Raw genomic sequence first — 23,088 nt, forward strand, 5'->3', positions numbered from 1 at the left:
TACCCAGGAAAATATTTTATATATTTTTGTGTGAATATACATATATAAATTTAATGTAGTTGCTCATACTATGTCCCGCAAATCAGAGCACTATATGGAAATTATGTATCTGTCCCCTTTTCGGTATAGTCCCATGTAATGATGTGTCTTACATAATCGAGGCTAAAACTGGTGGTTTAAAACTGGGTGCTTTAAATACGTGTTTAGGATCTTGACTACAAGAAAGGCTATGTGCTCTGTGTCTCTACCAGTGGCAACCAGACCTGCCAGGAGCTCGGGAGTTTCAAAGGTTGGACAGGCACCGAGGGGCGCATTGGCCGGCCCAGACTCGTACATCTGCGAAGGCAGACGCCTCGTCTCCACCTGCCGTTCCCTCGGTGTGACAGCTCCCCGTGACAGGCTCTTACTCCCAGCACCTAAGGTCAGGAACGGCCTCCTCCCCCCCCAGCCCTCTCACCCTGACGGCAAAGCGGGCTCACTCTCCCACCGCTGCCCCTGCCGCCCGCTGCAGCAGTGAAGCCGCCGGGCACCCCCACACGCCACCCTGACACAGGCAGCTCCCGCCTGACGTAGTGTCGGTCGCCGTTACCGCGCCGCTCTCCCCGCACCCCGAGCAGAGGCCAGCACAGCCGGTCCCCCGCGGCGTCCTCGGGCAGGGCGGGACGGGCCGGCGAGCCGCCGGGCCACCTTAAGAGCGCGAGAAGCCCCCGCACGCAGCGGCCGGGCGGCTCCTCCCCGCCCCGTGTCGCATCCAGGCTGGGAACGTGGGGCTGGGAGCGGAGCCGCTGCGGGGACGCGCCGCCGGGGCTGCCCTGGCGCGGGGGCGGCGGCTGCCCGTGGCAGAGGCCCCCAACCAGGCGGCAGCGGGCCTGCTGGGGCGGGAGCGCCTGGCGCGGCCCGCCCGCCCTCCCACCCGCTCCTCCGGGCCCGCTAGCGCCTTCATGCCCCAGCGCCCATTGGCGGGAGGCGGGGGCAGGGCTAGCATGCAGCCGCCTGGTTGGTTCCCGCCTCCATCCATCAAAGGCCGACGGCGACGAAGACGACTCTGCCCTTCCGATTGGGCATGGCCCGAGAGAAGGTGGGCCAGACGGGAAGCGGGAGGTAGCTCCCATTGGCCACCCCCGCGTGTCAGTCAAAGGAGTCACAAAGGGCCGCGCGGCCGGCTGGAGCGGCGTGCGGGTAGCGGGCCCTGGTGGCGGGGCTGTCGGTGAAGTGCGCAGGGGTCACTTCCCGTCCGGGGCCGACGGCTTCCGGTCGGCTCCGCGGTCCCGAGGCGGGTGTCGTTGCCCCTCGGCCGATGGCCGGCGCATGCGTGGCGGGGGTGGCGGCGCCTGGCTGCGCACGGCGCGGCACGGCACGGCGCGGCACGGCCGGTGGCCGGGCGGCTCGGGGCCGCCTCCCGCACAGGCCTGCGATGTGGGCGTCTGGCGGCCGCGGGCGGGCCTGGGAAGGCAGCGCGCCGCCCTGGCGCTCCCGCGGGAAGCGGCAGCTCTGTCGCCGTGCGGTGACGCCCAGGCTGCGGCGGCGCTTTCCCCTCCGCAGCCACCCGCAGCTGGGGCCGTGAGGGGGAGTCCTTTCCCCTCCCTCCCCCGCTTGGGGAGCGGCGCCTGCAAAATGGCAGGAAGGGGCTCCATGTTGTCTCGCAGCAGCACCCGCGCTGGGTCCGTTACGTGTGCGAGTGGAGTGGGGCTGTTGCCAGCTGCCCGGCCTTCAGACGCACACCGGGTTCCTCGCGCTGTAGGATCTGTTGAAACGTGGCGTGCGGCTCTTGGGTGGGTAGTGGTGATCATGCACGGGGGAGCGCAGTAGCCCTCTTGCTCTCCTAGTTGTGTTTATGCCGCTGTAGACGGGAGTAAAGGAAGTCATTAACTTTCATTTAGTCGCTTGACTGAATTCACAGGGGCAAGAGTACGCTTTCCCCGCCTAAACCCCACTCAGCAATGGAGCCTGTGCTATCACATCCGTGTCTCTTAAAGGACTGCTAGTGTAGCCCACCCAGGTTACATTAGAAAATCAAATCAGTCCTGCTGTGGAGGTTCTAGTCACTGGGAAAGATAATGGAATATTTTGGGTGGAGAGAAGCCCTTCCCTCTCTCACCACCCACAAAGATACAGTTTCTGTATGGACTACCCTGTCTCTACCATGGACCTACCCCCTGCTTTCAAATAGGACCTGCAACTACATGAACCCTTCCCTGAAACCCTCAGAAGGCTAAGACAGGGACACTGGCTGCACTTTCAATGCAGAAAGTCCTTTTCAGAAGAAGGAAAGTTCCAGCCTTCATTTCCTAGTGACTGATGATTTGCTCTTTGTTTTTCTCCAAGCTGGACTATGTGCACACTCCTTGCCATCACGATACATGGTTGTGATAGTAATTTTTCAGGCTACAGCTGCACTTTAATGTGCTTTGAAGCAGGTAGTTCTGTGAGTGAATTGCAGACCTAACAAAGCCTGGTTCCTTATCAGTTTTGGTCTCGTAATTGGATTCTTTGACGTCTGATAAGGCAGAAATTCTAACTGAAGCTTTTCCCCTAATTGGTGTATTTGTAATGTCTCTTTTCATTTTGGTTCTCTTACACCTTTTAAATCTTTAGTTTGTACCATGACCTTTATCTCTGCAAGGACAAAAATGAAGTCTCCTGTATTTGGTCTCTTATTTTCATGAACCCTACAGGAGTTCTTGCTTTTTCAGATCTCTGCAAGAGGCTTTCATTCTTTTCATGGCTTTATAGCAAAGGTTTAAACCTCGATCACCTGCTTTTCCCTTGATCTTTCAGACAGGCATAGCGACTGTAGGCAGGTACCAGAGCAGAGCAGGGTTCATTCGCAAGGATCATGAGTAGAAGGAGACTGCCCATTCTGTGTCTGCCCGAGGTCAAACACCCTATTTGAAAGAGACATGTGCCAGCAGATCTTAGGTAAATGCTTTTATTACTCAGCTTTGGGTAATTTGGGTAAAATTGGTTGCTTTTTTAAGGCTTTTTTTCTTGAAGCTTTTCCTCTTTGTGTGAATGATTAAATATTCATGGAGACAAAAATTGATGTATTACAAACCCTAGTCTTCAGGATATTCAGTCAGTATATGGAAATTACCAGGGACATACAAAATGACAAATACTTACTGCAAAATAATTGTGTGTTCAGACTGCGATATCTCTGACAGAAAGCAGTGTGGAGAGGTAGGAGTCAGGATCCAGATCTCCTGAAAGCTGGGGAGTTTGTTTTAATTGTGATGTGCTTGGTCTGCCCCAGCCCTTCCTTGCAGGTTCTGTGTCGCTGAGATGTGCTCTGAATGGGCCTCTGGGAGTGATGTCTTCTAGACAGATTAGTGGGGGAAAATCACATGTAGGAGTCTTGTTCTGGAATTTCCACTCAAGTTGACGAGGTTGGAGGGTGAAGTCAGAGCTGACAGTCAGCAAGTGCTTACATGAGCATAAGTAATACTTAAATGTAGACTCCCACACAATTCCAGTGCACCTAAGGCTAGAGAGTGGGCACCCCTAGGGATGAGATTCCTCATCGTCTAGGTCTGGCAGACCAGGGCGTTGGGATCTTCTGAAGTGCTTTCAGTGGCCTAGGGTCTGCTATGTTCAGTTCTGTCAGACTTGGATGAGACAAAGGAACTTTCTCAGGAAGAAAAGGGGGTGTTAGTGAATGCAGTGAATTTGTTCTATGTACATCTTCAGTTCATGTTATTTTTCCTTCAGTGTAAAACATCTTAAAAGTTTTCCATGAGAAAAGTATTTCCGCAATAGTTGCACTTTCCTGATTCAGAAGGTTTACGTAGTGTTACTACATTAAAGATTACTAAGTACTCACAAGTGAGACATTTCAGTAGTTAGACAGAGACAAATGGATGAGTATCAGATTGTAGGACCCAAAAGCTTGTGGAAGTACTGTTGCATATGCCATGATACTATAGGCTGAATGAATACAAAGGAAAATGCAGCAAAGTTACAAAGTGTTTCTCTGCTAAGAAGCTGTACGTGAAAAGGTACTTTCTTACTCACCAGTTAAGAAGCTTAGGTGCATTTTGACTAATCTTCTGACCTGACAAACTGAAATAATTTTTACTGTTTTTCTTTCTTGTTAGACCTCCAGAATTAAAATAGTTCTGAGAGAGGAAACTAGATACTGTTTCCTACTGTTTTGAGTTGACAAAATTGTATTCCAAGTGTCAGATGGCAATAGTGAACAAACCAAAATATCAATTAGTAGATGTCCATAAAAGAAAATCTTGTTTTGTCTCTCAAAGTTTGGGTCTTCGTATTAGGCAACGGTGCTAGGGAAGGAAAGCTGTGGTCACATCCCAGGACTGGCATCTAGGAAAGCTCTGTCTGCCTGTAAATGCAGATAGAAGTTGCTGTGAAACTAAATGTAGAGCCACCTCAAGTCACTTTTCAAAGAGCCACTACACTTCACAGACACTGAAGCAGAGTAAGTCTGATTACCAGTCTGTCTACCAGTTCAAAAGCAGATGGTGTGAAAATGCAGACAGGATATAAAGTTTAATCACAATAGCTCAAACTAATGAGCAGTTCATGCCGTTACATTCTGACTGAGAAGCAGACATCAGAGTTAATAGTCAAAGATTAAGATCCTTAGAAGTGCTGCAGATAACTATGATATCAGCAATAATAATAGTCTCAGGTGACAAGCATCGCTATGGATCAAAAGGAAAATAGGATACCTGTGTGACTTAAGTTATAATTTCTGAGAAACTGAGAGTCATGCAAGAGGTTCTTCAAAATTTACAGCAGGGAGAAGCTTGAATTTGCAGCATGTAATAATTAGGAGGGAAGCTAGAACAGGGAGTTGCAGAGCAAACAATGAAATGAGTGAAAAGTATAAACGAGAGTCTTCCAGGGTGTGAAAACCAGGAAGCCTGTGAAAGAATTAGTGGATATGTTGGATCAAGGAGGTTAAAGAGAACAATCAAGAAAAACTTAGCTTTTTCATATCCACCTTCAGTTTTGAGGATGTAGGAGGCATTTATATTCCTGTCCTGCATCCATTCTATTTTTTACAATGCAGTGACTTTTGGAGATTGAGATCTTATAAGGAGAAATGGTAGACCAAACTAATAATTTTGAAACATAATATGGCATACCTCCAAGAATTCCAGAGAACTTCAAGTGAGAAGTAGTTGGGTACCTTGGCTTCTTGGCTAAGGAAAGTATGTGGTCTCTCATAGAAAGCTGACGTGGTACCAGAGCATCAGGGAAGACAATATAGACTGTACCCACAATTTAAAAAAAGGTGCTAGAGATGAGGCAAGGAAGTCAAAAAGTGAAACTTTTGTTTGTTGAAAGCTGGTCAGAATGGTAATTAAAAATATGTCAAAGCACCTGAAGGACTATGATAACCAAGATTAATTCTTTTTGCTTAGGCAAAGAATATCTCATAAATCCACTTCTCAGTTTTCTGCATGTGTCAGTACAGAAGTTAATAAAAGATAAGCATTTAATCTGATATGTTTAGGTTTTTAAAAGGCCTTTGAGACTGCTGCACAGAGACAAAATCTTGATAGGGAAAAGGGATTACTAATGTAGGTCACTTTGGGGCCTTTTTTCATATTTGAATTCATAGCCTTGGCATAAATAAAAAGAGCATTTGGATGAAATTTGCTGATGGCATAAGGACAGAATGATGAGAATGTTATAAATGAATACCGAAAGACCTCTGAGATTTGGAATAAGTCAAATCTTCGATGAGATTCAGGTATGCAAAATTTAGTGCCATGAATACAGGGGCTAATAACTATTTTTTTTTTTTTTTTCCCCATCGGAACTCACCAATTGGTAATGACAGAGAAGGAGGAAAAGGATTGTTGAGTATTAGCTGGTCACACACCATGAACTGCTAAAAGGTAAATGGGATCCAAGAACGTATCAAGAGAAATTTCTGTTACAAATATCTTGTATAGAATATTATGAATAATTCTGACTGGTCATTCTCAATACAGACTAATTCAAACTGAAACAGATGTAAGAATGGCTTCTAGGATTTTCTGGAGAATGAAGATGCTATCACTGGAGTTTTGGCTTAAAAAAATTGTCTAGTAAAATGAAGACTGGGAAGGGATCTGATGGCTGGGCAGAAACACACCTGACAGTAAGCAACAGGTAGGGAAAGGAACTTTTAATTGGAAGAATGCTACTAGTTGAAGGACAAATAGGTATAGAGTGGCCAAAGTTGGGCTGAAAAGTAGGAAAAAAATTTCCAGAATTAAATAGAGACTTTCCAAAATGGCCTTCCCTAAATTGTGCAAACAAAAATTGTTAAAAAATTTTAAGCATTACAATGTAAGATGAGATGAATTGTCTTGGAACAAGAACTGTCCTGTAAGCAGCAAGCAAAGGGTGGAATTGAACAATTAATTTTCATCATGCCAAAAGTTTAAAAGCAAAATGTCTTAAGGATTTATCCTGTGCCCTGTCTTGTATGTATTTATTGTTCACCTGGAGAGAGGAGGGAAGAGCAAACAGTGAAGCAACAACCTCTGCAGAAGACAAAGTAATTTAGAGTAGCTATATTAAAGAGGTCTCTGGAAGACTTCAGTCAGACCTAAACAGGAAAGGTGACTGGGCACTGCAACAGTAATTGAAATTCAGTGTCAACAGTGCAATGGCAAGGGAAACATTTAGGCTGATGTTACCCATTCTGTGATTTAATTTAACTCTATAATAATCACAGGCATGAGATTTCAGCACCAGTGTGAACAATCTTGTCTGTATGCTCTTGGGAGGACACAGAAGTCTGCCCTTAAGGAAGAGATTTCAGGAAATGGTGACATGTAAAATGAAAGAGCTATTAGAAAAATGGAGGTTGCTATTTTGGAAAGGAGGGATATAGAAGTGGACAAATAGTCTATAAAATAATTACTAGAGCAGGAAAAGTAGAGTTGAGAGCTTCTGTTCTTCCCATATATGAGAACAAAGGGACCATTCAGTGAAACTAGGAAGTGAAGATGGGGAGACACTTTTCCATGTCATGAGATTACACTGGTGAATTAATTGCTGAACTAAGTGATTGAGCCAAATACTTCACTAGCTTTTAGAAAGAACTGGGCATTTATGTAGCTCTCATGAATGTCTAGAGCTATCAATGACAATACACTTGGGATGGATGTATTTGTTAGGGTTATATCCCCAAGAGCTGTTGAGAGGTTGTAAGGGGGGAACATCACAGCTGAGGATGGTGAATTATCTGGTAGGTGACGCCCAGGAGAGACTGTAGTGAAGGATGTCCCGAAGGTCTGTGTGTCACACTGAAACATAACTGAATTTAAAATGAAGATACAGAGCTTGAGAAGGGAGCTGAATAACATTTCACAGACAGGCATCTGCTCTCCTACTCTTCCACTCAGCCTGAGGTGGTAGAGTGGAAACAGGAAAAGGAAACAGACATTTAGCATGAACTTAATTCATTTTTTCCTCTGAACTATTAAAGCTCTCTGGTCACTCCCCATTTGAAAGCACAACAAATGCCTTCAAGTGGTGTTACCATTGGCCATACATGGTCTTAACTACTTGCAGGATTTTGGATCAATATTGCTAATTATGTTCTGAAGTTGTTGGTTTACAGTAAGAGTCAGCATCACATGCCCTTCTGTCCAGGGAATGAGGAGCTGGGATAACTGTGTTCCTGTGCATAATCAGATGATTTGTATCTCAAACATTTGAGAAGACACAGGATGAGTAGAAGGGAAAAGTATTTACATGGACTTGTGCAAGGTTTTCAAAGGATTTTTGGATGTCTGCTGTCCCAAAAATACTTCCCTCTGCTTAAGGAGTCTGTGTCAGGGAGAGAGATTACTTAATAACTTGTTAACAAATTGGTAGTAAACATTTGCAGAGTTCCTAAATACCAGTAGGCTTGGTTCAGTCTGTGAGCTTTGAAATCTTAATGTGAATCACCGCTAGCCCTTAAGAATTGGTGTGAGCCAGTAGTTCTGCTCCGGGTTGCTTACGATGGCATTGCTGCAGTTATGACATGCACTTGGTGGTGACACAAAATATTCAGACCTAAGTTAGCCTGCAGCCTCTGGAAGAATTACTGTCAGCAAGATGAGTAACCATATACTCAAAATTACCAGTTCTGGCCTGGAAGACTTATTTACCATTTGTTTCCTATTGGACTTAGAACTCCTATGCTTCCACAAATAGCTTTGTGGTGATGTTCGCCACATGTAAGCCAGCAGCTAAGGGATGCCATGAAAGAGGTACTTGCATTTACCAGTACTCCTTTTCAGTTCTTGATAGGCAGCACAAGATTCAAAGAAGCTCTCCTTTCCAGTTCAGAAAGAATGTGGAGATCTGTAGATGAAGCTCTGGGAACACGAGCCCTATGTTAAGTATTCAGAGTAGCCTGGCTTTGTTTCAAAGCAGCGTTGGCTTTGGCTCTGATAGGGAGTCATCGTGTCTGGGATCAAATCAGTGAGAGTCATGTGGTAAAGCACGACTCTGGTAGAGCAATGCACTTGACCAGTGTTTCCAGTAACCTGGATCCTGATAAACCGCAACAAGCTCTAATTTTCTAAAGTCGATGCAGCATACAAAAACAAAACAAAACCCCCCAAAAAATAAACTTGGCTCTGTCATCATAGTGAATCAAGCATTACATGTAAAGACAGGCTGGTGAAAGATGACTTTGGACCTGAACTGTGTTAGTCCCTTGCCCCAAAGGAATGGTACCATGCAGAGAGCCTAAAATAATTGGGAAGTATGAAAAGTGAACAAAGTATCTATCAATTGGCTCAGTGCCCACTTGGAGAGAAAGGCTGTCTCTTTGGAAGTAAATTAAACAAGACTTTTCTCTGGCTCTGAGGCTAATGGGCATGGAGTGGCCATACTGTTAAATCCTCTTAGCCTCCACAGTAGGCTTGCTGCATGCAGACTCCCTTCTGGACCATTCCCCACCATGCGCTGGCTCCTCAACCATGAACAGAACTGTTTGGAAGGTTTCTAGCTGGCTGCTAAGAAAACTTTAAACATAAAATTTCAGTGCTGGGGAACACTCCCAGCCACTGTTTCATTTAATAGTATGGTTGTGTAACCAAATAATCTCTGTCACAAAATAGTTTGGAGTGAATGAAGATCCACTCCTGGCCTAAGTTGTAAAAAAACATTAATATTCTTAATAAAATTCTGTGTCTATGAAGTTTGTATAGAGTCCTGTGTCTGTCAGACCCATGTAACCCATTGCCATCATATTGTGGTGGGATGAGGTTATCTCATTTTGGAGCAGAGCAGTAGGATGACAGGTTGGTGGGGTGTCTTGGACTACCTAGGTTTGTGATGTCTGTGGAATCAGGTGTTTAACTCAGAATAGATGAGAACCACCACCTGTCCCCACAGCAGCATGGTGGTGAACAACTCCCTAGTGCCTGTCCGTGCTCTGGGGCCTGAGGTAACAGTTGTGAATGCAGCGTGGCCTGAACCTAAAGCTGAAACAGGAAGCTGTAGAGAGCTGGGTGAGAGAATCACTCCCTGTTATGAGCCCCTCAAACACTCGGCCTTCCTGTCTTGCCAGTGGATGTCAGTACCGATGTAGAGAATAAAAGATAAATTACCTGAAGTGAAGCTGCACCAGGACTTTTGCAGTCAGCCCCCGCAGGAAGTGGGGATGCTGCATTGCTGGATTCCTTCCTGAGACCACACTGAGCATCACAGTGCTGCCGAAATCCCCATGCAATCCCTCTGCTGTTGCTGTGATGTTGTGAGTGGTAGCTTCTGCTGATTGCCCTCTCCTGGGTTCCACGTAAACTGTTAAAAGAAATGCCTCACCTTTTTCAGTGGCAGGCTTATTTGGGCCCTCATGACAGATATCAACAGCACACAGAGGAGTGCGGGTCAAAACCAACCTGTGACAGAAGTGAACAGTACCAAAGCAACATTGGTGGTCATTAGTTTTGTGTGGCAAGGGAAGGTTTGGCTCTGAGATGGGGCTAATGAAGGAGCTGCTGCACTTCTACAGATAGTTTAATGTGGGGCAGGAGCACCAACATCTGCACAGAGCCGGGATGTGTCTGGCTGCTCCTGGGATTTTATCAGCTGAGTTTCTGGGAATGACAAGATGTCATGAGTCATCCCTGCCTCTGGGAACACATAAGTGGGAAATTCACAGGGGGGCTCTGTGCCTGACTGATAAAGTCATTTTGTTGGAGTTTAGGCAAGATGGTCATGACTGAGGTTGGGTGATTCTAGCAGGCAGACAGGGAGCAGAGAACAGGAGTGAGCACAAGGCTGGCACAGGCCAGGACTCCAACAAGGAGCTAAGCATAGGTAGGAGCAAAAACCAAAGGTGGACTACAGTCAGAAGCTATCACTGTGCCCTGCTCCTGAGTTATCCATACAGTCTTTGGGTTTGGTGCCCTCCTTAAATGGGAAGGGAATTATTCTCTACCAGGGAATAATGAGATGGCAAGAGTGTGAAATTATAGCTACCTGCAGAAACTCTTGTGCTGTAGTTTAAGCCAGGCTCCAGCAGAAGCTGGAACAGTGCCCACAGAAGGAACATGTCAAGGCAAACCATCTGACATGAGATCTCTGCCTTCCGTAAGGTCTCTGTCCCTAAGGCAGTGATGGGGCCCTGGGCTAGGGAGAGAGGCTGTCTGAGGCTGGCTGGTTGTTTGTGTGTTCCTTGGTAAGCAAGGGTGCAATCCTATAAGGAGATTTCTGCAACAGGCAGATGGAGTTGGCAGCCTTATGTTCATTAACTGACCCACTGTGGATGACTCATACAGCAACTCCAGGGGCTAGAGTGAAGATTTCTAATTTAGGTTGAGCTAAACCACAGGCTTCAGAGGTTAGGAGAGAGTCTTAACTACAGCACATGGAGCAGGCAAGAAAATTGGTAGTGTTGAATTGAGAACTGTGGAGAAGACTTGCAATGATATGTATAATATGGAATCTAATAACAGTGGGTTAAATACTAAATAAATAAATAATACAATAGCATCAACGTTCTCCCCCTCTCCTCTCTGAAGTGAGAAAATTGTGATGTGTCCACAGTAAAGGCCTGTGGAATAAATGGTGTAGAACAAGTACTGCTTAGAGAATGATGCCGGAGGTGGGGTGGATCTTGGTGTTTATTTTACATTTCCAGGTGCTCCGCAGTTGCCACCAGATGGCAACAGAAATCTGTTTCAGCGCAGCAGGATTCTGCAGCGACTGCTCACTTCCAGCTGCTTTCCTGGCTGAAAGGTTTGCAGGAGGTCTGCAAAGGCTACAAAAAAAGAAAAAAAAAAAAAACAAAAACGGAACAAGCCGACGTGATTTTATCGTCACTAGGCACGTATACGCTGGTTTTCTATGAAGCTGGGTACTTGAGGACAGTGGAGGAGTGGTGACTGGCAAGCTAAGCCTTCCCTGACAGCCCTGGTGACAGAGGGGCGTGGATGTGCTGCAGTCAACCTCTGCTGGCTATGCAGAGGTGACCCAGAAACAGAAATAGCTAGGGGTGAATTCAGGACAGGCATCGAGGTAGATGATCGGGTTTTGGGAGAGCCCCGAGGAGCACCGTAGTGGGGAGCAATGCAGTCCAGTTTGAGGGGGGGCAGCGGGGGGGGTGCAGGGCTGCTCGGGCACCCAGAACTGGCAGACTGAGTCACACAGTCACTGCTGTGGGATTTATCCTCGCATCAAAATCCATTTTCTCTGGCAGCCTCAGTCATTGTTTTGACCTCAGATGACTTGAGCATGGTTGCCATGGGAACCAGTTTGCTCTCCCCTCCATCCCGTCTACTTATTGTCTCTGGCAAGCAACTAGCTGTCGGTCAAACATCACAATAGATCCACCATCCCCTCTGTGGCCTCTGCTGCTAAGCAGCAGATGCTCCTGTCTGTTGCTGTCCTATTTTGCGACAGGTCACTCCTAAGAGAAGCACTGCCAGATCTCAGCCCTGCTTCCCCCTCGCACAAGTGCATCACTTAGCAACCCCTGCCTAAGATGAGCAGAAGAGCTGGTTTCCAGGGGCAACAGGCACAGTTTTACATCATAAATAACTGTTCCGGTACATCACAGCACCTCATAGCCTGCCCTGGCTGGGTGCGAGGGCTCAGTTCAGACACAAACAGTGTCAGACAGCTAAATGACTGCAGGAAACTGAACCCCTAAAAATGGCCCTCCCTTGTCCAGCATTGGCAGAGGTGAGCTTGCGAAAGAGGGCTGATGTACAGCTGATGTAGCTAATATAGCTTATTTAGCTAATGTGGAGACAAGAGGGTGGCTCATCTACCAACTTCTAGCAGCGTTACACTCATTTAGAGAAAGATAAAAGGAAGAGAAAGGGAGTAAGGAAGGAGAGGGAAGAAGGGAAGACTGGTGAGGGAAACAGGGAAAGAAAAAGAGAGTAGGTGGGAGAGCTGGGGAGAGAAGAGGGAGCAGGGTGGAATGACTGGGAGGGAAGATGGGAAGCCATGTGGTGGGCGCCAGAGAGGAGAGTGGGGTACAGCTCCAGGTGGGAGGTTTGGGGAGTGAGTATGTGTTGAAATGAATGGTTACCAGGATTTAAGTACTCCAGAAAACCTGTCTAAAACCTGTAGCTAAAAGCAAAATAAAGGAAATTTTAAGTTGCCAAAAGACCTAGAGCTGGGAACCTTAGTAAAAATGGGTCTTGGCTGTAAGTCTGCAGTCCCATGGCGTGAGAAGGAAATCTGGAAACTCTTTTCAATACACATGCAACAGACATGACACACATTGCAGATCCCCTGCGACGAAACAGCAAGAGCTTTGTTGTATCCAGAAAATAGTGCCATCTGTATTGCACTGTCAACAGAAAAGCTCTTGGAGATTTTACAGATATGTGCACATCTGGGGAGCAGGCCAAGAAGCTCTTTATGCCTGTTAAACCAAGATCATACATCAGTATTTCTTTAAGTATAAAAAGATACAACAAAACAAAAAACTTTTTTTCATACTATTTAACATTTTCCATAATACATTACGGATACATGTGTCTACATGTTCTTTTGTAAATATCTGGCCTTTTAGGGCTTCCTGTTTATCATTTTCTTGTAGCTTTTACCCTCTTTTAGCAGCAGCAAGGAAAGAAAATCCAGGCCACTGGAGGAAACAGGTGCCATAAGGAGATAAGAGTGTTGCAGTATATTGGTCTGAATTTAAAAACATAAAAGACCTACTAACTCACCTTAAAGTTGAATGAGTAACACAAAATAAATATATAGAAATTGGCTGAAGTTCCTCCAATAATTCAGCCATCCTCAGCCTCAAACAAAAACGCCGTGGTTCAGCTAACAGAGATGGGTTTAGTGCTCACCGGCGTCCTGTTGTCTCTCCGGGCAAAGGGGAACAATTCGGAGCACCTTGTCCCCAGCAGACCTCACCCTGTCCAGTGTCCCCGGGCACTGGCCAGCAGAGGGGAGTGCTGGAGCGGGTTGGTTCCTGTTATACAATCATTTTTTGCTACCACCTACCCTCTCCTCGATACCAAAGGCACCACTGGGAAGGTGGAATCAGGCCTCCTCGTTGTTCTTGACGTTAGCAGTTAGTCAGCCCTATCTGTAACCTTTTGCCCTCTTGCTTTCACTCCAGCCTAATTTTCTAGACTTTCTTTTGTTCCCTTTTTGCCTCCCTGTATGATTAGCGACAGTCCTCCCGGATCCTGGCCTCACCTTATCAATATCTAAGATGGAAAAGAAGTTATTTGTTCTAAAAAAAAAATCTTCTTTGACTTTGAGGCAGGAGCGATAAACTTGGAATGAGAAGCAAGCACATATTAACATAAACATATGCAAAGGGGAAATAGCTAAATGAACAAAGCCATGTGATTTATCTGAGAGGGTTAAAAACCACCTTGTGGGTAGCTGAGTCTGAAGGGGAAAAACAAGATTTGCATCATGTTTAAGGTGTTGAAGAAACTGTGTAAAGGAGCCTCTTTGGAGTAGAGAGGGGGGAAAAAGAGACAGGTTCCAAAATATGATGACCAGAACAAAAAATGAGGAGAGACTCTTGGAAAGGATGCCAGAAACTAATAAAAACTGAGAGATATGCAGAGAAACACCAATTTCTTGACTCAATTAAGATTTAAAGTACATGTCTTAGATTCTAATTTGATCCAGTTAGTATGACTTAAATCCAGTCTGCTGTGTCCATGGTTAAATGACTGGATTATCCTTTGTGGCTAACTAACACCGTACCTTAAACTCAGTCTAGATTAAGTCTGAGAAAGAGGAGGAGGTAGATGTTGGAAAAAATGAGGCAGCAGAGGAGAAAGATGATGGAGAAGAGATGATGCAGAAGAGAACAGTTGCAAAGGCAAGGGGGACATGTGCAAGAGAAGGAATGTAGAAGATGGGCAGTGCTGGGGACAGTGCAGCACAGAAGCTTGGGGGTGAGAGGGGACCTGTTACGGGAGAGCAGGTATGGGGCAGATGCATGAGCGTGAGGTGAGAAGGGGAGGCTGAGGGATCCATTTGTACATTCTCATCACATTACCCGTCTTGGAGCTTTGGCTGCAGAGATGCTAAGGTGGAAGAGAACAGAAGAAGGGCCAGGAATTCCCGTTGCTGTGAAGGTGGGGAACAGGGAATAATGCGATTACAAAATTAGAAGGCTTCAAGTCTATTTCCAGGTCTGGCATGACCAACCTTGTCATAAGGCAAGGGCATTAAATAACTCTGACCTTTATAAACTATTGGGAATATCAGTTCCTGCTGTTGTGGTAGTTTCTCTGCACAGTCCTTAACACAGTGTTCTGAGTAAAGGACTTAATGACAAATCACGTCTTTGTCTGGAGAGATATTAATATGCCCAAGAAGATCCCCTTCTTCCAAGGCCTTACTGGCTACAGTGGCTCATGTTGTCATTGAATCTAGCCATACTGACATACAAGGGGAAATAATCTGGTATTCATCTCAGTGGGATAATTATCCTGCTATGGCTATCCCCACAACTGTTTTTATAGAAAATAAAAATTACCTCAATCAGTAATAAGTACCCTACTTCCAAAGACATTTTTACTCTTGGAAAAAAAGCATAGAACTTTGAAACAACATGCACATGAGAAACAGATCATGTAACTATCAAAATAACCATTCATTGTGAAACAGGCTGATAAGAGATTTTTATAACAGATCTAAGGCAAAATGACTCACACAAAAGCCTACAAGAAGAATTTGTTTACACTTCTCAAAAGCTGCCCATTTGTGACCTATGCTTTAACAAATGCACATAAAAAGCCTGAAATGATCCAATGCACAACAGAAGAATCACAAACATTTCTGTGCTTATTTGGCCTGTAATGGGGTAGAAGGAAACATCGCTGGGAGAACTCAGAATGTGTTAGCATAGTCGCAGATACTGCTACTCCTTGTCTGAAAGAAGGAAAACTATCAGACTTTTACAAAATTCATGAGCCAGAGTAACTCCGAAGTATTCACAATTGTTGTATATCTAAAGGCAGAGCCCTCATCCCAGGTGGAGCAAGTGAGGACACCTGATTGCTTCAGCTCTGAACAGAAGACAACTGGCAACCTTTAAAGGGGAGGAAGTGGCAGGTGGTGCTTCTAGAAACAGATGAGCTGGTGGAAGTGAGGTGGATTGCACCATGCCCTCTGGCAAGCCCAGAGGCACCAGGGAACCCCTACATGCCTAGCAGCCTGCTTGCCCATCAGGAGTCAGCCTGGCCCCCCAGTCTGTGTCTTTGTCCTTCTAGTCCCTTGGCAGGAACAGGGAAAGGACAGCAGACCCAAGGCGCCTTGCAGACCCTGCATCTGTCTAGGATCACAGGTCTCTGGTGAGCACTGGCCTGCTGGATCTGTTGCTGTGACAGTGAGATCCCCTTGGCAACACCTCTACCCCAGCCTTTTGGAGATGAGAGGGGGAGGAGAGCATAGGTCAGGGGAAAGGTAGTAAGGAACAAGTAAAAAGGGCTAAAGGAGAGGAGGTCATGAAGATCTGATCTTGGACTGGGTCTGAGACCCAGCAGTGCTGGAATTTGGTTTACACACGTGTGCAGCCGTATCCCAGTTTCCTTGGCCTTTTATTTACTGGGACAAGCAGTTCTGATTGGTCAGTGCTTGTGGCTGGACAGCAAACAGTGGCTTTCTTAGAGGACAAGTACAAAGAGATCAGCCCCTCTGTTTTTCAGAATGGGAGAAGACCTCCTGGAAGCAGAGGGTTGCAAAGTCCTGCAGATAGCACAGCTAACATGGTGACCCAGATGTAGCTCCTCCTTTTGCTGTGCTGCCTTTCACCTTCTTGTGTTCCTTGGTAAGACTGGCAGGCTGTGGGGAGGCTGGAGATCGAGCCAGGTCAGCTGAGGCTAGAAGCCAGGGAGGACACCAGTATCACAGTCTCCAGAGTGGGAGGTGTAGCTCTGAGGAAAGCGATTAGAAAGTGGGAGCGCGATTGCATGTCAGGGAGTTAGAAAGGCAGCTGAATAAAAAGTCATAGCGCAGGTAGCGAGGGCAAAGTGGTGACAGAGCTCCTCCATGAGGATCACCTGGGTGCATAACAGAGGGATGCTGCAGGCTGGGGGGGCCCCAAGGGAAAGAGACCTGTGGGACAGCTGTTGTAAGGCAGAAGTGACAGAGATAGTGTCTGAGGTAAGCAGATGCAGGCTTGTTTATGTTGGATTGCTGTGTCTAGTCTCCATCCAGTTTTTCAGGCTGTAATAACTTGTGTTCACAAGATTTGTGTAGTGGGTGGGATAGGTGACATACGTTCTCTTGTCCGCTTTGAAAGCAAGTTAAATTTATTGTCACTTAAACTGCTGTGGGTCCATCTTAATTTCCCATTGGTGGAGGCTGACAGATTCCCAGTGGTGGGACACAAAGTGGGGCAGCGCTGCTGGGGCTCCAAAGCTGCAGGCAAGGTGGGGATATAGGGAACGCAGGGTGGGGGGAACACAATACTTGAATGCCATTGATCTCTGCCAGATGTTGCAGCATCTTTCCACCTGGGGAAGAGCCAGAGTGAAGTCAATGCAACCATAAGATCCTCTCCACCATGGATAAGATCCGTATCTGTTCCATGTGTCCTACTCCCACTGCTTAACATGCCCCCAACTCTTATGTACCTATGTACTTGCTCCTAGTCTGATTGTGCCTCCCTGCTTGAAGGATGGCAGAAAAGGGTACAGAGGCAACAGAAGAGGAGAGTAAGCTATTTCATTATGGAAGCTTGCGGTGGAGCATACAGAATAGCATATCCACCTTACAAGTCAGCCTCAAACAGGAATTTGGAAAAGAAAATGTACTCATATCAGGGATTCTGATGGTAGAGTTACTCCAGGTGTCTCGGATACCTTCGTGGGAGTTGAAACATTACTGACCACCAGCTGAGCCTGTGACAGGGAAAGGAAAGCAGAGTAGAACTGGAAAGGCTGGTATTAGCTGGGGAATGTGGGCACGGTTTATTGCCTGAGAGCTGTGCATGTTTGTCAACCAGATCTCTTCCTGAATCTCTGTAGCCTTTTTTGTACTAGAAAACAGAGGACCCAGACTGACCTCCCTGCTGTCCTCTGGGCACCTTGAAAACTGGCCGATGGAAGGGGCTGGGCAGGTTCAATGTCCACACCTGCTGCCTGTCAGGAGGACACAGCTGATCTCCACAGGGCATGCTGAACTCATATAAACCAGCTTCAGCACAGCAGTTTACATCAGGACCAGATATTAGGTGGTTAAGGAGCCAAAATTAGAAACAGAAAAAGATATACAGTACTCAAGCATGTCATGTTGTCGTGGTTTAAGCCTGGTCGTCAGCCAAACACCACGCAGCCACTCTCTCCCCCTTCTCTTCTGGCAATGAGAAGGGACAGATGAGACAGGCTTGGGGTTCGAGATAGGACCAGGAGGGGTAGGTCACCCACTATGGTCACGACCAAAAAGCAGACTAGTTAGGGGAAGAAAAAAAGAACATACATTTATTACAGACACTAACAACAACATGTAACAGAGTAGGACAGTGAGAAGCATTGCCACATCTTGAGAACACCTTCCCCCCACCCCTCCCTTCTTCCCAGGCTCAGCTCTGCTCCCGATATCTCTACCTCCTCCCCCAGTGGTGCAGGGGCAGGGAATGGGGGGTGCAGTCAGTGCTGCTGCTTCTTCCATATTGGTGGGGGGGAAACTTCAGGAACTTGTTCCCCCTGCTCCATCATGGTTCCCCTCTCACAGCAGACAGTCCTCCACAAACCCTCTCCAACTTGAGTCCCTCCCACGGGCCGCAGCGTTCCCCACACTGCTCCAGTGTGGGTCACCAACTTTCTCCAACCAGATTCCCTCCCCTGGGCTGCAGCCCTTCCCGAGCTGCTCCGGCGTGGGACTCCCCCGCATGCTGCAATCCTCCCAGCGCTGAACTACAACAGCGGGGGCTGCTTCTTCCCACAAGGTCCCAGCCTTCTTCAGGCACAGTCATCTTAGTCATCCATGTGAAGCCTCTCACAGGCCATAAATCAATGTCTGCTCCACCGTAGATCTCCATGGGTGGCAGGGGGGGCCGCCCTGCCGTCTCCCCACAGGATACAGGGGGGTCTCTGCTCCGGCACACCTCCCCCCTCCTTTCTTCCTCCGTTCCTCCACTGACCTTGGTGTTCATGCAGCTGCAGGGACTCCTCCTCACAAGTCCCACTGCTCCTCACCACATCCCTTCTTAAATACGTTATCGCAGAGGGACAGCTGATGGGCTCAGTTCTGGTGCAGAGGTGGAGCTGACTTGGAGCTGGGGGAGCTTCGAGAAGCTTCTCACAGGGGGTCACCCCTATAGCCCCCTCCTCTGCCACCAAAAATCCCCACCACTCACTCAAACCCAGGACACATGTCCATTCTCTGTGATCAGGGTCAAGGGAGGTGTTTTACTGCACTACAAGCCATCAAGGTTTGGTTTAGCCTTTTGAAGGTCCCAGCGGGGAGAACAAGCCATAGGGCTGCAAGAGTAGGTTGCATTTTTGGTATGCGTTCTTCAGTGTTATTTTGGTCCTCTCTTTGACTGGATTGTCTCTTGCCAGCAACAGTTTAGGAACGATGTTACAGTAACAAGCAGCTCTTATTCCTGTCAGTAAAAATTATGAACATGCTTTGGTTCACATAGGCAGTCATGACAATACTTTCATGTTCTGGGCAGCAATATCCCAAAGGGCTGTACCCCAGCTTCTTTTGGTGCGTAACACCAACCAGTGTGTGGCTTTGTTTTTCTTCCTAGTTTAGGAAGAGTGTCCTACTGGAACATCAGTCTCCGAGCCATCTAAGCACAGAAATTTAGAGTGCAACTCTAGAGGTCATTTTTTTGTTTCTGGTCTGGGCTAGATGAACAGAATCTGACATGTGTAGGTTCCTCTGATAGCATCGGCTGCACATATTCCCAGCAGGCAAGTGACGGTTTATGATCCATAACTACACTTTCTTGCTTGCCAGCAAATTATTTTTTGTGCCAGAGGCTTCAAGTAAGTAAAGGAGCATGAAATCTAGGATGAACATGAAGCACCCGCTGAAAACACAGCATTCGTAGTGGTTCTGTTTGGCAGACCTGGCAGTCACCATGTCGTGATGCCTGCTTTTAGTCCAGAGGAAGATTGTTGGTTGTCTAGCTGATAAAGCACTGGTCGAGGTCTCTAGATATTGGGGTTTGATGTATGGCTCCGTTGCAGATTTTCTCTTGGGCCAAATCATACAATCACTACACGCCTGGTTCCCATATCAGGAAAGCAGAGTTAATACTAATTTTTTTTTCCTTATGTATGTAGGTCTTGAGATAGATGGCTATGTCTTAGTGCTTATATACATACAGTGTTTTCTACAGTGTCATCCTGATTTAAGCTGAATCCTTTAGGAGGATTAATTAAGTTCTATTAATAATCCATCCCTAGCTGGTTTCAGGCTCTGAAGATCATGTCATCAGTAGTTTCATTTGTTCATTTCTCCAATATTCTGAGCTCTGTGGGGTAAACTCGGGAACAATCTGGGGAGTGGCTGCTATGGGGAAGTAATTCCAGATCTTACACTGAGCCTGGCACAGAATGGGATGGGATTCAGGGAGGCTTGGGTCTGCTGCATGAATATCTCTTTGTCTCTGATAATGGCAACAGTGGTCAGACATGTAATTTACTGCTACATTTCACCCAACAGTTTAAGGCGTTCCCATAAATCTTGCATCAATACTTGATTATGAATCAGTTGCAGATAAATATGTTATTTATGGAGTTTTGAGCTTCACTGCATTTTTAAGTCAGTTCAGGACTTAGGGTCTCATGTGACTAACACATTGTCCACTCTGTCTCTGATCCAGTGATTCTTCTGAAAGGCTGAAGAATAATGTTATCTGATAAGTCTTTGGACCTGTTAAAGGTGGTTTGGCTCAGGGTCCCAAATTCCCAGGGAAACCTGAACTCTTGGCATAGGTTAGGCTGAATGGTTGTGGTGCCCTGTGCCTTTGTGACACAAAGATGCACAGAGCCTGCACCTAACATCAAGGAGAGTGTAAGGGGATATTTCTTGACCAAGAGAAACTTTGAAGACCTGAAAATTATTGAGTCGCTGAGGTGCTGGGCTTTCAACTGAAAAGAAAATCCTTCTGCAGACAATGGAAGAATCTTGCACATGTTCTGTCCCTATTGCTCAGTGCTGCGCTAATTGCTCCACTTGACACAAAAATGCTGCAAGAACATCCTTCCCTTACACTGTCCTGCAACTTCTACCCAGTTACTTTCTGCAAGTTTGAAGGATATTGTCTACTAGAGAAATGTTTCTGTACCAGCTGATTCTGTCTCTCTGTCTCCTTTTCTTTATGTTCTTGTCCTTTCACAAATGTTCCTTTTGCACAGCTATTCCTTTCTTACATTGTCTTAACCTGCATCTTGTTTTTCTCCTTTTTTTCCTGCCCTTCCTTCATTTTCTGTAAGATATATGTTTCCTTTCCTTATTTCTTGCTTCAGTTCTTCTTCATCCCTTTTTCCATTTCTCTTTCTCAGTCACTGTCTGTGCTACCATGAGAAGGTCTAGGAAAACAGGTGACAGTTAAAGCTAGAGAAAAGGAGTGCTGCATTGTCTGTAGTGCCAGGACAGTGGCTGGAGTTAAGGAGTAGGTCTAAATAGGCTGTACCCCACTGCCACCTATGCATGCAACCTCCTCCCTTGAGAGAAGTTCCCAGGCCCACATCAATGTCTGTTGTAGTTTACACACCCCTTGTTCAGCTGTAGTGGCAGTGCTTGTTACTTAAGATAGACTTCAATACAGAGGCTTATGAATCTGAAGGGGGATATAGGCAGCATTTAGGCAACTACACCTAAAAAACATGTTTCAAAAAAAACACACTCAGTGGCTGTCATATACAGGCAAACTTTTGTCATAGCTTTGTTTCTGAAAATACTGTTTGCATCCCTCCTAGATCAGACACGACATGAAATACAGTGTTGATGTGTGTTTTTGTAAAGAAGCCTCTTTAGGAAGCCCTTACCACTGGAGGCAACTGGAGTGGTAGAAGCCCTAAGAAGTTACAGACTGAAAATTCTGGGTCAGGCAGTGGGACACATCCCATAAAAAGAATAACTGAGGATATATTGGGTATGAGGCATGCAAGCAGCCTGATTCCTACCTTACCTTGAATAGGTACAGAGAACAAGTGATCTTGGCTTCTAGTCTTTGCTTCAGTCATTTTTTCACCATAAGCATGTTTGGATTTATTAACATAAATAGAGCATATGAATATTTTAAGGACTACTACATGTAGTTACGAGGCCTAATCAGGCATTCAGAGCAGCATGGTGAGTGGGTTTGTCCTCCCATAGCAACTTGTGAATCCATGAACACTGTCGAGGAATGTAGAAAAATGGTTACTTAATGGAGAAGCTGAACATGGGTCTCATGTTCTGGGGTATTGCACTAACTATAGAGCTATTCGGTCAAAGGAGAGAAACAGCAGATTCTTTAGTAGCCACTTTTTTAGAAATAAAGAGAGGAGTGAGTGCAGGTTCAGAAAGACAGAGGTTGCAAGGTCCGTTTGAAAGGGAGACACCTCCCAGCAGTGCTGAGTACAGCAACATAGCCTGGAGAGTGCTGGGCTTTACTGTTTTCCTCTGTGCTGTTTTGTATTACAGCTCCTCTGGGTGCTGCCTTTTTGGATCCATACTAGCAATATTCATCTCTGCTTCCAGGCTTTTGGTTTCCATTTAAGGGATTGAGAAAGTGCTTACACTGCAGTGCTCAGCATTGTGGCATCTCAGTCTGGGATCTACTTTTAGTCTCCCTTTGTCTCAGTTCTGCATCTGAGAAAGGCTCTTTCCTCCTTTCAGTGGGGTGCTGTGAAAAATCAAAACTGTGAGGTGTCCAAATCCTACAGTGCTGCAGAAGTGGTGGATCTGCATACATGCCTCATGGATGGGTCCGGGGTGTGCAATTAGCAACACATTTTGAAGCACTTGACATATTGTTATGTGATCCCCTGAAGGCTGAGGATCTGTCAAGATACTGCTCTATTCTATGTCAGGTTCCAACTGGCTGTACCAGAAGCAGGAATAACCCAGCAGTCCTTCAGCTGGGGACATTTGGCTCAAAGGCACAGTCCCTGACATCACACCTAAATTCACTGTGCTCAGTCTCATTCAGCCAGGTCCTCTTTGGTTTTGGCATTTCTTTTGTTTCTACCCCCTAAATTCTCATGCTGTATTTCTGAGTGGAGGATGTGTAGATGCCTCGACAGGAGATGTCTGCTCCTTGCTCTTCTAAAAAATCTCATTCTGTTATGTCTGTCCCTTTACTCTCTCCATTGCCAAGGAAATTCAGTTTTCCAGGGAGGATGTCTGTCAGACTGACTGCTGTGAGGTATTCGCTTCTTTAGAAATTCAATTGCTTGGGGATTGCAGGGCTGAGAAATGCACATATGTATGTGTGAAGTAGGCAGGTCAGAAGTGAGGATTACTGAGAAGGACTCTGTGCTATACTGTGGGAAGGCAAAGACAAGGAGCCTCCCTGCAGCCTCCAGGAACACCTGAGCAGCGTGCAGGACTGAGGGGCCTCTGCAGAGCAGCTGAGCACAAGGACAATGACACTGAAAATGCTCCAGCTGTCTAAAAAAGCAGCAGTCACTCAGCATATCAATCCCCTCCAATCCTTATGTTTCTGAGGCT

General features: G+C 46.3%; 1 protein-coding gene across 1 annotated transcript in view; it reads left to right on the forward strand.

The window, feature by feature from the left end:
• The first annotated feature begins 978 nt into the window (after nt 1-978).
• Nucleotides 979-23,088, forward strand: part of LOC104358450 (solute carrier family 2, facilitated glucose transporter member 3) — a 43,612-nt gene continuing 21,502 nt past the window's right edge. Inside the window, exon 1 of the mRNA XM_042795386.1 lies at nt 979-1,078. Coding sequence (XP_042651320.1) covers nt 1,064-1,078 — 15 coding nt within the window. The 5' untranslated portion in view covers nt 979-1,063. The remainder of the gene's footprint in view (nt 1,079-23,088) is intronic.

The sequence above is a fragment of the Tyto alba genome, unplaced genomic scaffold (genome assembly GCF_018691265.1).
Source record: "Tyto alba isolate M040663 unplaced genomic scaffold, T.alba_DEE_v4.0 Super-Scaffold_21, whole genome shotgun sequence".
In the NCBI taxonomy this organism is placed as follows: Eukaryota; Metazoa; Chordata; class Aves; order Strigiformes; family Tytonidae; genus Tyto; species Tyto alba.